Source organism: Seriola lalandi, unplaced genomic scaffold (assembly GCF_002814215.2).
Source record: "Seriola lalandi dorsalis isolate HSWRI2012SDOR001 ecotype SW California unplaced genomic scaffold, Sedor1 jcf7180002054343, whole genome shotgun sequence".
NCBI classification, from domain to species: domain Eukaryota; kingdom Metazoa; phylum Chordata; class Actinopteri; order Carangiformes; family Carangidae; genus Seriola; species Seriola lalandi.
This window is the reverse complement of record NW_019524896.1, coordinates 1122884-1137608: the sequence shown is the minus strand read 5'-3', so window position 1 is coordinate 1137608 and position 14725 is coordinate 1122884. Positions and strand designations below refer to the sequence as shown.

Sequence of the window (14725 nt, the reverse complement as noted above, 5' to 3'; positions counted from 1 at the left end):
GCTTGACTGAAACACGGCTGCCAGAAAGAGAGAGAGAAAAATCTGCAGAATCCCATCTTCCCCACAGGCAAGCATCGAGTCTGTGAAACAGAGCTGTACATGCCGGTCACATGTACATTTTGCCTGTAACACGAGTGGCTTTGTCAGAGTTGCCCCACTTCTTACCTTCTCTTCAGTCAGGACTTTGAAATGGTCAGCAGAAATTAACGTAAGCAATTTTTGATTTTTGATCTATAAAGTTTGTGCAACATTCAGTATCTTCAGCGTTTATGTTCCTGTGACGATTATGAATTCAGATGTAGATTGGTCGAATACTTTTGGCAAGTAGTTTGGTCCAGAACAAGATGCATTATCCTGACCATTTGCTTCATGCACATTTTTTTTCCCACATGCACAAACTTCAATTTCTAATGCAGGTTTATTTTACAGGTTATACAAAGGTTGATTCACAGTTTCAAACTTTAGAATTTGAACATCCACAAGTTGTTACAAGTAGTCATGCCGATGACTTACCATTTCTTGCTGGTTGTGGGGGACCATAAGGTCCGAGGTGGATACTGGCATCCCCTATGAAAACACATAAATAAAATGAATTTCCATTGAAGGGCAAACACAGATATTTTAATCAGCTCTTAACAATACATACCGACACATACATTTAATTTACCTATGATTAGGTCCAAGTTATGCAGGAAGCTCCCTCAGTCACAGCTTCAGTTGTTAATACTGACAGTTGATTTCTTCATGCAAACAAGAAGGAAGTTCAGATGGAACAATAAGAGTACGACACCTTCTTCCTGACGCCTTAGAACAGCTGTAGACATATCAACAGCACCTCTTACATTGGTCCCCACATCCTACATCAAGTTAATCTGCCCCGGTGTATAGACTCTGACTCACGAGTATTATTGTCTTAATCTCAGGATAATTGTATCTTTGATGTGCATTTAAACCCCATTAATGCTAAGGACTTTATTTCCTAATGAAATAACACATTATTGTTGTACAGTATTACACACAGAGATAAAAAGGGGCTTATGTGAATTTGCGAAGATTATGTGTTCTGTTCCCAGCTAAAGCCATGAAAATAACAGAATCCCAGCAATTGAGATGCAATTCAATGTGGCAAACAAATTGCAATAGAATTACTCATGGTCTAATCTGTGAAAATATTAAATTAACTTGCTGAGTGTGAGAGGTCAGAGAACAGTTAAAGGATGAGGTTGGAAGTATTCTATATTTCTATTAATATCGACAGATCTCATTAAAAGACCAAAACCAGCAATGTCTGTCTCTGAGTTCTTTCTGAGAGCGGTTAGAGTCTGACCTCTGACCACAACACATGGCATTAACCCTCCGACCACTGGACAAGCACTTGAGTTGCAGCACAGCAGAGCACCGAAGGCTTTAAATAGACCATCCTATAGCAAAGGGTGCGTTTATTATAGCTGCGGACCTGAACTATAAAAAAAAAAAGTAACCTGTACTGTAATGAGGTGGAATAATTATAATTTATTTTTTTAAGTGAAGTGAAAGCCCCATTTTACAGTACAGTACAGTGGTGAGGAAATAGCATTATGATCTCAAGAAAGAAAACAAATGTCAAGATACACACAAGAAACTACAGAAAGCAAACGTGACATAAATTAAACACCGTAGACTAAACAGCACAAGGCAAACTGTATTATAGATTTAGCAACTATCTTATAGTTCTCTTTAATTAATAACAATAATCTTTGTATTTGGTATTACTGAAGGATAAAGATGAGGGTGGAAATGTCAAAATTACAAATGCCCATAAACAACGTTGTTTTCCCTGAAATGACACGTCTCACACATTTAAAAAAAAAAAAAAATCAAAACACATCGAGAAATATCAGAACATGCAAACCAGCACAGCGCTCCCAAACGCTCATCCCATTACTTCCCATGTATCCACTCTGTCATGATATAGTATAATGCTAATGATTCAAGACAGAAAAAAAACAAACAAGAGAGATCTCCAGTCATCTACTACAAAAGAAGAAGTCTGTGTCAGAGGAACAAATGACGGCACCTCAACACATTTTCACATGGTTTCGAGGCGAAAACATTGTTTTCCCACTTTGAAGGTAAAATTGGCATAAAAGTGTTCAAGAGAGACATTTTAAAACATTGAAACCCCTCTGCATTTAAAGTCTCACAACACTTTCCATGAACAAATGCAGTTGTTGTTGTTGTTGTTGTTGGGAGTTGCGATGCTGCTTTAAAGACACGTTTGAGCTGTACACGGGTCAGAACGTTGCTAGAACACATCACTGCATGCAGAGCAAAAAAAAAAAAACGACAACAGCTTATATTTTTCATTCAGAGCCTCTGATCGGCCTGAGCTGTACCGAGCCTGAAAGCTGTACACCCTTCTCTAAAAACCCCTCAGGGTGCGTCAGTGTTGGCCTAGAGAGCTTTATATGAGAGGCTACCATAGACGTTAAGATCCTGGGTTCTAATCCACTGGCCGGTGGGGTTGTTTGTGAATGGAGTTTGCAAGTTTCCCCGTGTTTGTGCAGGTCCAGTTCACTGGAAACTGCTCTAACTCCACGTGTAGCCACAGGCTTTCCTTTCCACTGTTCTCTGCCTGCCGACTGTTTTTGCAATTACGCATCGACCCGGACAACCAGTACTTCCGTGGCTGTCCTGAGAGGGGAAGTAGTTTCAGGGATTACAAATGGAAAGGTGGACGATAAGATTTCTCAGCATGTGGTAGAAGGAGTAAAAAGAATACAACACACAGTCAAACAGTGTAGGAGAAAAAAACTCTTCCTCTCTCAGTCGGTATATAAACTTGTGTCCCATAATCACATAGATAAACTAGCAACAATATCCGCGCCACTTTGTCAGTTGCATAAATGACAAACGAAGTTGTATCATGATCAGCTCACGCGACGCTCAGCTCAGCACCACGCGTCGTTTTTCTATCTTTATTTCATCTTTGATTTTATCGTCATCGGTAGGTTACGTGTCTTTCCGAAGAATGTTCGGCTCTAGAGTTCACGACCTCACATCCTGTGAAACAGCGGACACCAGAAGTGTCAGGTTGGCGAGACGGATGTAAAGGACAGATTCAGGTGAACAGGTGAGGGGCTCGAGCCTGTTGGGTGAACCCATTCTAACTTAAACGTGGCCGCAGTGTCCGTGACACAGCGGCTGGTGTGTGGTTACCGCACAGCCTGGGCCTCAACGTTTCTCAGCTGCCTCTGCAGGGACAGAGAGCCGCTCCATTCATGAGCGGGACGGCCAGAAGACCCGCAGTAACTTGAGCATCACCGCTCCTTTCTTCTCTTCGTCGCAGACCCGAGCTCACCTCAGACTTGTCTCGTCTTTCTGCCAGGGCGCCTTGACTGAGTAACAGCCATGTGCTCTATGTTATCCCAAACACAATGCGTTTGTGCATCAGCCCAGGGGGGGTTATCCTGGGATATTCAACCAGAGTCATGTGAAGGCGACTGGTCAGGAAGAAGAGCGAGAGAATTATTCTCATCTTAATCAACTTATTCTGCTTGAGTAAAGCTCAGCAAATTACTTTTTTTGTAATAGTTATTTCATAATGCAAATGTGAACTGTACATTATTCTGAAATTCTTGGCCACAAGTTGAAAGGTCGTGTGACGACTAAGTGAATTCAGTCATTAAGGGTCGTTGTTTGCCACGGTGACGGAGTAGATTGGATTAAAATGATCTTTTCACCCAAAAGTCATTAAAAAAAAATTTCCCTTCAATCCCAAACACCAATTATAAAGTGGTTCTAGTTTTAGAAATCAATGTGCAATTTGTGCGTCCAATTATAATAATGGCAGCTGTTTTTTTTTTTTGTGTGGAGAAAACGTCTCGCACCATATCTGGATTTTGCATAAGATTTTTCATAAATGAGATGCAAATTATTTTCTTATCTTAAGCCACTTTAAGTGAAAAAATGTGCGACTTGCACTCAAGTTACGAACTTTGTGAATGTGGAACTCCTATGTGCAAATATACTATTGTGTAAATTTGTTCAATGCGGTGGACAGCAAACATCCTTACATTCAAGGCTGGAAATATCAACCTGTTTTTAATCTAAAAAAAAAAAAAAAAAAAAAAAAAAAAAAAAAAAAAGGCTCAAGTCAAAGCTTAATATCCAGTAAGTGTCCATTATCTAAAAACCCTTAAGTCCCATTTATTTGAAGCCGGACTCATATATCTGAGGAGCTGCAGCGGCTTTTGACTTTGGGCACAACTAGAATCTCGTCCCCATCTCGGATGCTGTAGGAGTGGAGGGCCCGGCAGCCACACTTCAACTCCTCAGGTCCCAGCACCGAGCACATCTCCCGGTTGATGTAGAAAAGCCGGATCCCGTTGGTGGGCAGCTGCAGCAGATCTCTGAGTTGTTTCTTCAGGTCGCCCACCGTCTGCTCCAGGCGGAGGCTGACTGCCTCCACCCTCTCCCCCCAGCGAACGTCCACCATGGTGCAGGGGGGGCTCAGGTCCACCTCTGCCAGCGGGGCCAGGTGACCATACTTGGACACAAGGATGTGGTACCTGGGAGAATGCAAGTGGGTGAGAAGATTACTGTGAAGATGTTAAAAATGCGAATAAAAAGAGAACAATCTCCGTTCATTCCAGTTCATCAACAGTGCACGACTGTAATTACGTTTCCATGAAAACTGTTCCCAAGTTTTGAAGGGAAACACTTATTCGCTTTCTCTCCAAGAGTGAGATGAACAGACTGATGTCAATCTCTCCTGAGGCTGAGAGGTAATTAGCCTAGCTTAGCATGAGGACAGGTATCTTCATAGTCACTCACCAGTTAACACACCGTATCCTCTTTGTTACAAGCAGAGATGTAAAAACAACACGTTTGGGCCTTAGAGGGAGTTACGTGCTCCGACCATTTAATGGCTATTAAAAGCCAGACACATGTCACAACTTCCGGGATCCTTACCGTCACAATGAGGTTGCCAGATTTGGTCTCATCATGCCTCTACGAAGACATTGTAGTTATGCACTTTCATTTACACTCCGCTCTTTATGATGGACTGTGATAGGAAGCATGACATATTTTGTCTGCCATGCCTTTACTGCATTTTCTATTACCAATTTGCCAACTTCAGCTTCAGCCAAAAACTTTTTTTTTTTTGTGGTATTTCAGCTTTTTCTACTCACTTTTTTTTGTGTGTGTGTGTGTGTGATTAAATTAAATCCGGCAAAGCAAACAGGTGGATGGAAACGAACCTTGTATGTGCTTAAGAGGCAGAGAAACACTGCCTCTGCCTCTTGCTCGCCGTGAGAAAGCTCTCGGCCACCTCAAGGGAATGCGTGTTTGAGATAAGGACCCAGGAACGATTAAATAAAATCCAGGAGAAAAGGCCTGTGCTTTCAAAGCTACTGTAACAGCTGGGCCAATCAAAGCAATTTCCCTTCCCTCCCCCAAAACTCCTCCACAAAGCCGGTCCCCTTGGCCTGGGGTTTCTGGCTAAAACTTGTGGTGCACCCTGGGAATTCTCCTCTTGGGCCACAGCGCACAAAGTGCCATTCTAGGGAAAAGCCATTTAGCTAAAAGGCTTCATTTAAAAGGTGGTAAGCATGGTATAATGGGGCAAATAATGCTGCAGATAACAAGCCAGCATTCCACTTGTCTTTTCCAGCATTCTTCGATAATGGACAGTAAAGTAGCAGCAGAAACAACAGGTTTTGGAGCTAATTCAGAAAACAGAGAGTCCAGCCCAGATCTTAGCTGACTGTTTCCTCTCATTCCTCCAGATCTCCAGTTGAAAGACGACCTGTTTAAAGAAGGAGTTAAAATGTTCCTTTTCAGTCCCTCTCTACTTATTCTACTGGATACAGCGACTCTCAGATTTCTTCTTCAAACCGGCCGTTCTCTTTCGCTCTTTCCTTGCAACTAATCCTTCCTGTCCAGCCAACACATTTCATTCTTTATTTTTCTGTTTCCTATTTCCCACAACCCCTACCCCCTTCCCCGGATTATCCACAATTCTCTGTTCATCGAGGTGTATCGGTCTCCATCAGTCTGATGTAGGTTTTAAGGTTGGAGCTGTTACTCAGAGTCCGATGTGTTCACCTGAGAGGCTGTGACCTTCCCCGCAGCGCTCTGATCTCTCAGGGCAGCAGGGCCACAGCCCCATCCGAAAGGAAAGCGGATAGCGGTGTGTTCACTGCTTACCGAGCGTGTCCGACAACCCCCCCCCCCCCCCCCCCCCCCCCCCCCCCCCCCCCCCCCCCCCCCCCCCCCCATAACACCCACACACAGTCACGGTGATCCCTTAACCTCGGACCTACCTACACTGAGAATCTGGCTCCGAACCAAAACAGCGAGTGCGACATTTACCAGCAGGAAGGAAAGAAGTTTAAACACGGGGTTGAACGTGGAGATAAAGGTAAAAATGAACATGTCTGAAGGTCTGAGGATCGTTGCTGTGAAGTTTCCAGCTCCACGTGAAATCAGAAAACAAATCAATCTCTCAACTTGAGTTTGGTAAGAGTAGGTGTATATATATTTATTTCAAAAGTAAAAAAAAAATCAACCTGCTACTTCGTGTATCAGTTTTCCAATCAGAGAATTCCCGGCACAAAGGACTCATTGAGGAGCGAGAGACTGGTGGCATTGTTTCCCAAAGGTTAGTTTCCCCCAGTCAGGGACTACACCTTCCTTCACAAATCCCTCCCCAGCATTCTGCTGAGGTTAAGTGGAATGCAGTCGGGGAAGAGCGTGGGCAATTTTTTCGACCGCCTGCCGAGCCCCCCCTGTCGAGGAGGGCGGAGCTTTCCCAAAAATCATATCATCTGCTGTCGATGCATTTAATACAAAGGACTGGTGGAAGCAAATGTTGACACTGGGTGCGGCACATTCTTTCTAATTTAGGTTATTAAAGACTGACAGAAACCTTTGTGGCTCTGAGACGCTTGTGATCTGTAAGCAACAATGGGTTTTAGTGCTAAAATGATTAGTCTATTAACTGACGAGGCAGAAAATTAATTAGCAAACATCTTAATAACTGATCTTTAATCGAGTAAAGATGACAAATATCTTCCCCAATGTGACGAGTTTCTGCTTTTCTATCACTGAAAACTGAATATCTTTGCGTTTTGGACTGTTATAAAATGAACCAAATGGATTTTACGTCTATAAAAACAATGAAAAAAGACAGTGGGGCTGGTGGGCACGTTATGTAATGGGAGTGTACCTGAACACACTAATTACATAACTTGTAATGTAATCAACCACCGCGGCAGATGAAAGTTATTGGTCCTACAAATCTTCATCGAGCATGTCTCCTCTAGTTTTTGTTGTACCGTGAACATTTAACATCTGAGCGTTTAAATCTAATTAAAAACACATGATCCATCACTGAAGACACCCTCCTTTAAAATTAGGTGTAAAGTGAGACGTGTGTGTGTATGTGTGTGTGTGTATAAGACATGCATACTGTGTGTCTGAGTACCTCTCAGGAGGCTCCTGTTCTGGCCGCTCCTGCTGGTACCTGATGAAGAACCTCTCAGCATCCTCTCTCTCTCCTTTAGACACTGCGCTCCCATTCAGCACCACTACAGATGGCAGCCTGCAGGCAGCAGCAGCAGCGGCGGCCCAAACATTACGCACATTTATATTTGAAAGTGATGATGATTACTCAGTAAATAAGTGAACATGCTCTCCTGCGTGTAAGTGGCAATAAGGATTTGATGTACGTTGTGTGTTTAGCTTTAGACTCACTGTGCTAAAAGGAGGCTGCGTCTCTCGTGGGTGGTGTAAGGCTGCAGTAAAGGAATCCCCATTACTTTGACTTCCTCCAGCTTAGGGAAGAAATTCAGCCTTTCAATGTCCTCCCATTTACTAAGCCCTGAATGACAGAACATCAGCGTTTTAGGGACACAGTGAATATTTGTTTACACCATGCACTGAGCACAGTCTTCATCGCCCCTCACACACCTGCGTTGTTGAGGTTGATGCTGCGCAGGTTGGGGTAGAGGTGCTGCAGTGTTTCCCGAGTGTCTCCCACGGAGTCCACGCTGTTATTGGCCAGCACCAGTGTGCTCAGACACGGGTACATCGCACCGAACTTCCTCACCTCTGCCCAATGCTGCAGCTGGTTGTCTGTGATCTGCAGCAGGCGGAGTGACGGACAGGGCGTCTGGGACTCTGACACGGTGGTGTAGCCGTTCAGACACAGGAAAAGCTCCTCCAGCCTGGAAGAGGAGGTGCGGTCAGCCAGGTTTCCTTATAGTAGGTGCGACAAAACCTTTTTCACACCAAATCTGCATTGATAAAATAGTATTGTGCTAATTTGGAGTTTATGTTTCCTCTCCTGGCTCTTTACCCTGAAGGCTGATCTTATTTTATTGTTACTGTTATTGGTTTTCGTAAACTTTACCTAAACACAAGTAAATTGTGCATTTATTTGGGACTATTTTCAGCTGTGGATTAATACACTTTTTTGCCAGTGAGTAAGTACAGCAGGAGGATATTGTACAACGTTTGTGGGTTTCACTAAAAGTAAAACTACAGTGGCCATGTTCATCGAAATGAAGTAACACGTCAATAGAGAATATTACCAGCCTCATAATTTGTCTGTGTTCTTATTAGTTTATTATTACATATTAAACACAAACATTTGGCTTCCTCTTACATTCAACCCATCAACAACACAACGTTTCATCACTTACTCCGGTGTGTGTTGCGTGAGCGTGTGCACGGTGTCCCAGCTGACGTGTGTGTTAATAAGGACAAGTCGTCGGACCCTGGAGAAAATCTCGGCCATGCCGGGCTCCAGCTCCACGCCGTTCAGAGGGTTCCTGCTCAGGTTGAGGAAGTCCAGGTGGGGGATGTTGGAGACGATGGTGCAGATCTGGAAAACCCACATTGACATAATAGAATACAAAACGCAAAAAGAAATATTTATTTATATTTTTAGAACATTGTTTAAAATCCTGTGAACAGAAGAGTTAAATACAGTAACGTTAACTGACACAACAGTAAAATCACAGGCATGAATAATGAAATTTATAATAATTCAATTCCATTTAGCTGCTTCAGTTTCACGGTCCTGGTATTATGCATGCCGCCTCACTGTCACACTGTCGTAGTTTATTAGGACACTTGACTAGAACAGAGCGGTCATTAATGCCATTAGTAACACCTGCGCTTTTCATAGTACGACAAGTCAGAATACTTTCTGCGGAAAAGTCTCTTCTACATCATTCATCATTTAAAGCCTTTTTCACTGCAGACATTTTGGCGTGTCTTTGAAGAAAGAGCACATGTGGATTTAATAACATTATTACCATCATCCTTTTCTCAGACCCCGATATCGTGCGTGTTGATTCGCTGGCGTTGGTTACTGAGGCACTTCAATGGATCGGAGTGTCATTAATCAAGTCAATTTTTCTTTGAAGCACAAAATGATCAGATCTTTTGCCACAGCAGCCAGAGATACCAGACACTGAACCAGTGAACATCCCTCATGGTAAAACCAACATGCCTCTTTTTGCACAGATTTATTCCTGCCCCACTTTTTTGGCAATTATACATCACATGAGCTTATTTGTCTTGTCTCCCTCCTTTTCAAAGGAGAGTCACAAGACACACACTGTCCTTAATCAATCAGCTGATAATAAACTTAATACTAAAGGAATCAGGATGCCATCTTTATCTAGTCCTAGTCAAATTCCACTCTGCAAGGTCGTCTTGATTTCCGTGCAGCTAGTATGTGGAGGACACCCACCTCTCCCCAGTCATTCAGCTGATTGTAGGACAGGTCCAGCTCTACCACATGGGCACAGAAAGTTGCAATGTTTGACTTGTCACCAGCTTTACTGATTCCACAGTAATTCAGTACCAGCGCACTGGGCAGGAACAGGCGATCTGCCAACAGGGAAACTGATGTCAGATCAGATCTTAAAGACATTCAGGAACTTTGCACTTTTATCCTCTGTGATATGTCAAAAACATCTGATGATGTCGGGTATCATAACCCTGGCGTGGTCGCCTGCGTCATCTCTCACCCTTGACAGGGGATCCCGGAGGGCTGGGCAGAACCACCACTCCCAGGCCTTGGCCGTAGGGGAAATTCTCTGGGTCGTACTTCTCACTGAGGACTTGGACGAAGGTGCGCACCTCCTCTTCGTCAGAGGATGACTCCATGGTTCCAGCCCTGAGCAGGTATCTAAGGAAGAGACAATGGAGTCAGTACCACAGTTACACCAGACCCTGGATAAGCCATTAGGTTGATTGATGATTACATACACACTTTTCCTGAGTGTGCTTTTCATCCTCAAGCACATTTGTTCCTACTGTTCCTACAAATCTTTAGAAACACGTCAGGAATATATGAATGTATGCTTTGACTCTAAAAATAGCCATGTACCGGAGTTTTTAATGAACATTACTCTAGCATGAGGTATTTTATTTCTTGGGGACTATTTTTAGCAGCGGACTTGACACACTGGTGAGTATTTATGGCGACACGTGAGATCAAGTCAAAAATAAACTACAGAGGACGTGTTCGTGGTGATGAAGATGTTGTCCAGCACAATGCTGTGGCTCACTGATGCGTTTTAACAGCAACAATGGAGCACAGAGAGATACGCTACAACAAACTCGGGCCACACGGACACTACATGTTTGTACCATCAATTCATTGTTGGTTTTGGTCTCTTTAGGGAATTTGTTGACAATGAGAAGAGCACAGAATATCACCAGACTCATTGTTTAACATCAAATGACTTGAAAGGGTATTTAAACAACATCAACAACAAGTGAGAGGAGAATAAAGCTTTTTCTGTCCATTGCTGCAGTGAGAGGATTTACTCATCCAAACGATGTGACAGAAATAGATTCTATTTCTATTCTATTTGTGCTTTCAATCTCATCTGTTCTGCGTCTACCCGTCTCTCCCTCCCTCTCTCCCTTCATGAGCTACAGCCATCTCTTCCTGACCCTCTCTTGCTGCTGGCTGACGCCTGGAAACATTCAAAACAAATTAATTGGACAGCAAATCCCTGTGGTCGGACTGATCGGGCTTTCTCACGTGTGTAAAAACGACTGATAAGGCTAAACAGATTGTACAAGATTATATGCAGGTTTCTATGTGTGAGGACCTGCCAACCAGAAACCACTGTCATCCACTGTCAAACCATTTCACTGGGTCTTCTCGCTCCCTGTGTGCAGACAGTCTTCTTCCGTGTTTGGTTCTTTTTGTCCACGTGTTGGATAAAAGCTTCTAAAAATACCCCACCGTCATCATCGTAGTATAACTCACAAGACACAGCGGCAGAAACGTGAGAAGCAAAGCGGCACTGACAAGAGCAGATGCACAGCTGACACTCATGCACGTGAAGCTGAGCCACCTGTTCCCACTGAAAGTCATTTTCTGTAGTGCTGAAACAATTAGTCGACAAACTGAGAGCAGAATTAATCGTGAGCTATTTTAATAATCAATCAATCTCTTGAGCAAACTTGGGAGAATTTAACTTTTCTCATTTCTGGATCTGCTGCTTTTCTCTATTCTATTATTTTATTCATTCTATTATTGTAACATGAATATATCTGAGTTTTTTTTTTTTTTTTTTACTGTTGTTATTATCAATTAATGAACATCAAATATGCTTCTGCAGCAAGACACAGAAACAGAGAAAACTTCAGAAACCATTCTGACAGCCTGGCAACCATTTCTAAAACTTGCATGGCTCAACAGCGGAGGAAGAAATAGCATAAGACTGAGTTAAAGCAGTTCAGTCTCCTACAGTTTCCTACTTTAATGCATGCTACATGAATGTATTAGTGGACAAAGACGATTTGCATTGATCACTTTTACAGTAGTATGATTTTTGGAATTATATCAGAACATATATCGTTGAGCTTGATCGTCTGTTCGCACACAGCACCCAGGTGCTCTGGACTCACGACCCTGATCAGCCCTATCATTTTCAGACAAATGGGGTCTGATCATCTTAAACTCGGCCCACCTGAGGTGGTGCGGCTGCCAAACGACTGAGCGTTGCGTCCGGACTCTTTCTGATGTTTCTGTCATAGATCGTTTCTCGTTACACCAGATCATCAGTTTCTTACCTCTGATGTAGCAGAGACCAAAGGGAGAGCCTGATTTCAGCAACACATCAGATCACATGCCTCCTCCCCTGATGAGAGAAAATGTTGATGAGAACTTTGATGATGAAGATGATAAAGCAGAAGAACATTAAAAAAAAAAAAAAAAGAGCTATACTGAGTTTGGGAACCAAAGAAACTTCATTTACATGCATGTAAGTGAAAGTGTCTTTGACAACTTTGTGGTATATGAATGGAAGAAAAACTGCACAGGAAGACCTTACTCCACATCAAAGGCAGAGAAACTGGAAACAGGAAATGTAGAGTGACAACTGGGTTCTTGATAAAGGCAAGAAAACAACAACAACAACAACAACAACTGACAATACTGTAGCTGAGGTTCAGTCCAGCCCAACATCATCTCTTTCAAAAAGGTCTGATAAACATATGCCAGTCCATTACAAAAACCTGCCCATATAATGTTACCTTGACCTTTGTTCCCACTGACAGGTTATGTCTTCACTGATAACCTTTAGTTTATAGCTATAAGCCCAAGAAAATGCATTTTTCCAAAGAAAATTATTGTTTGAAATGTTCAGCCTTTGTTCAATTCATGGCTTTAGTTGTTTTTCTTCATAAATTTAAACTTTTTGTTCACAACCGCTCGCTACTGCCCTCCGCGGGCTAGTAGCAACAAATGATCAAACCGACGAAAATAGTCCCAGTTTTACAGAAAACAGCAAATACCATTCATTGTTACATTAATGCCGAATGTATTAGTGGACCACAAAGATTCATAAAAGCATAAAAGTCTTAGTGTTTCTGTTGCACACATTTGATGAAAAGCAAAACAAATTTTAAATAGACGGATTTTTAAACGGGGTTCCTCGAAAACACTGTTCAAGCCGCAGAGCACGGCACGTTTTGGGGGGCTGTTTACGACCGAGGCCTGGCTGCGTAATGTCGCCCGTGCAAAAAAAACCAATGAAGAAAAACAACAAACCGAGACTCGACACTTTGACAGCAGCCGAGAGGTGACATTTATTCATTTCATTGGCACAAAGGCTAACGACAGCACTGTCAACCTCGAAAAGTGTGCAACACGTTAAAAATGCCAGGTTGTGCAACCGTGTGGCTAACTTTACCTTCACACATCGATAGAGGTACTGACACTTCGGTGGCTGCTAAAAAAAAAATCAAACCATCGTCATGACCTCCCACTATCACCATATGCAACTATTAATGGTGTATTTGGTAACTGGTAGTGTATATTTTGAAACAGTCGCACTCACCATTCCCGGAACCCCCTTGGTGTTCTGTTTGTTATTGTTGTTCATAGGTTAGTTGACAGTTTAAGACACGCCCACTCCACCGGAAATGACGTTATTTAAATGTCTTCCTTTTTGTTTTTCCCTTCGTCTTCTTGCCCTACTTTTTTTTTTTTCAAAACGGGACAAAGAAAAATAATTAAGACATACAAATACCACATGTACAATTAAGTTATCGGTTAAATAAAAGATTAATAAATAAAAATAAAATATATAAAATAGGATTTCTGATGAAGCTGTAAAATGTTTTGACTCCTGCCAACTGCCCATGACATCAAACATATACAATATTAAAAAAAAAAAAAATCAATATATAATATAATAAATATATAATAATTCAATGACACAATAACATCCCATAATGATGAAAAGTGGATAAGTCATTTAGTCGTCAAACTATCAGTGAAGGATCTATCTAGGATCTAGGATCAACAGTATCTATCTTAGGTTTGCACCTAGTTAGCATTAGCCACCTTGAGCTACTTGTCATATCAGATCAAGCTAGATGGAGCACGAGGCTGTATTTTATTTATTATTTTTTTTATTTGTAAAATAAAGAATGCTCTTTCAAAACCTAGTCTCACATTTAGCTGCATGTATGTAAAATCTTAATTTGCAAATAAAGAAATACATTTAAAAAATATAATACAAATAATAATTGCACTGCCTCTGAAATGTAAAACAAAGATATGAGTGTTTGAATGAAAATGCTCTGGTAAACTGTACTTGAATACATTAGGCTATAAGTAGATATGCTTGTTATGCTCCCTCCTTTCCCCTGTTAAGGTACATTTATGAGTTTAAATGTAGTGTGTGATGAGAAAAGTCTGACAGTAGAGTTCCAGCTGAAGTGGTGCCAGTCAGCCACATTAAGATAAGCAAACAACCTGATATCATCATATCACTGTAACAGTTGGATTGGAAATACATTTTTGTATAAAACTCAAATTCATACAAGCAAACCAAATCCAGTCACTTAAAGAATGAAACATCTCATTCTAAATAGCATGAATCTGAGTTTTTAGATGGGAGCACTGTGGTGTTAAAAGACTCAATTTAACAGGTAATTTGAACACAACAGTTGAAGCCATTACGTTTTTATGAGAAAAAATAATTGATCTCTTAATTGTCATATACACAGTTACTAGGTGAAATTGGAAGAAGCTGAATAAACACGGCATCATTTGATCGGACACATGTTAGTCGAATTCATCCATTTTACTTCATTTGTCCGACCGTTTTCTTAATTTTGAAAGATAACAGAAATTCTGCATGAGCCATTTTATTGAGTAGAATGGGCCTTATGCTGCCACCAGGTGGCAGTCATG

At 41.8% G+C, this 14725-nt stretch overlaps 1 protein-coding gene across 2 annotated transcripts; it reads right to left on the bottom strand.

The window, feature by feature from the left end:
- Nucleotides 1-1492: 1492 nt before the first annotated feature.
- LOC111656082 (tubulin-specific chaperone cofactor E-like protein) lies at nucleotides 1493-13436 on the bottom strand. 2 transcript variants are annotated; one of them, XM_023407660.2, is made up of 9 exons: nucleotides 13362-13436; nucleotides 12094-12161; nucleotides 10029-10189; nucleotides 9749-9888; nucleotides 8691-8872; nucleotides 7957-8213; nucleotides 7741-7867; nucleotides 7472-7588; nucleotides 1493-4550 (listed from the first exon to the last, which is right to left on the bottom strand). In XM_023407660.2, exons 3-9 carry the CDS (start codon nucleotides 10165-10167, stop codon nucleotides 4205-4207), a joined length of 1308 nt encoding a protein of 435 aa, XP_023263428.1. In that variant the 5' UTR covers nucleotides 10168-10189; nucleotides 12094-12161; nucleotides 13362-13436; the 3' UTR covers nucleotides 1493-4204. The 2 variants fall into 2 exon arrangements, with proteins under 2 accessions (XP_023263428.1, XP_023263429.1); XM_023407661.2 differs by lacking the exon at nucleotides 13362-13436 and adding an exon at nucleotides 13215-13283.
- Between the last annotated feature and the right edge of the window lie 1289 nt (nucleotides 13437-14725).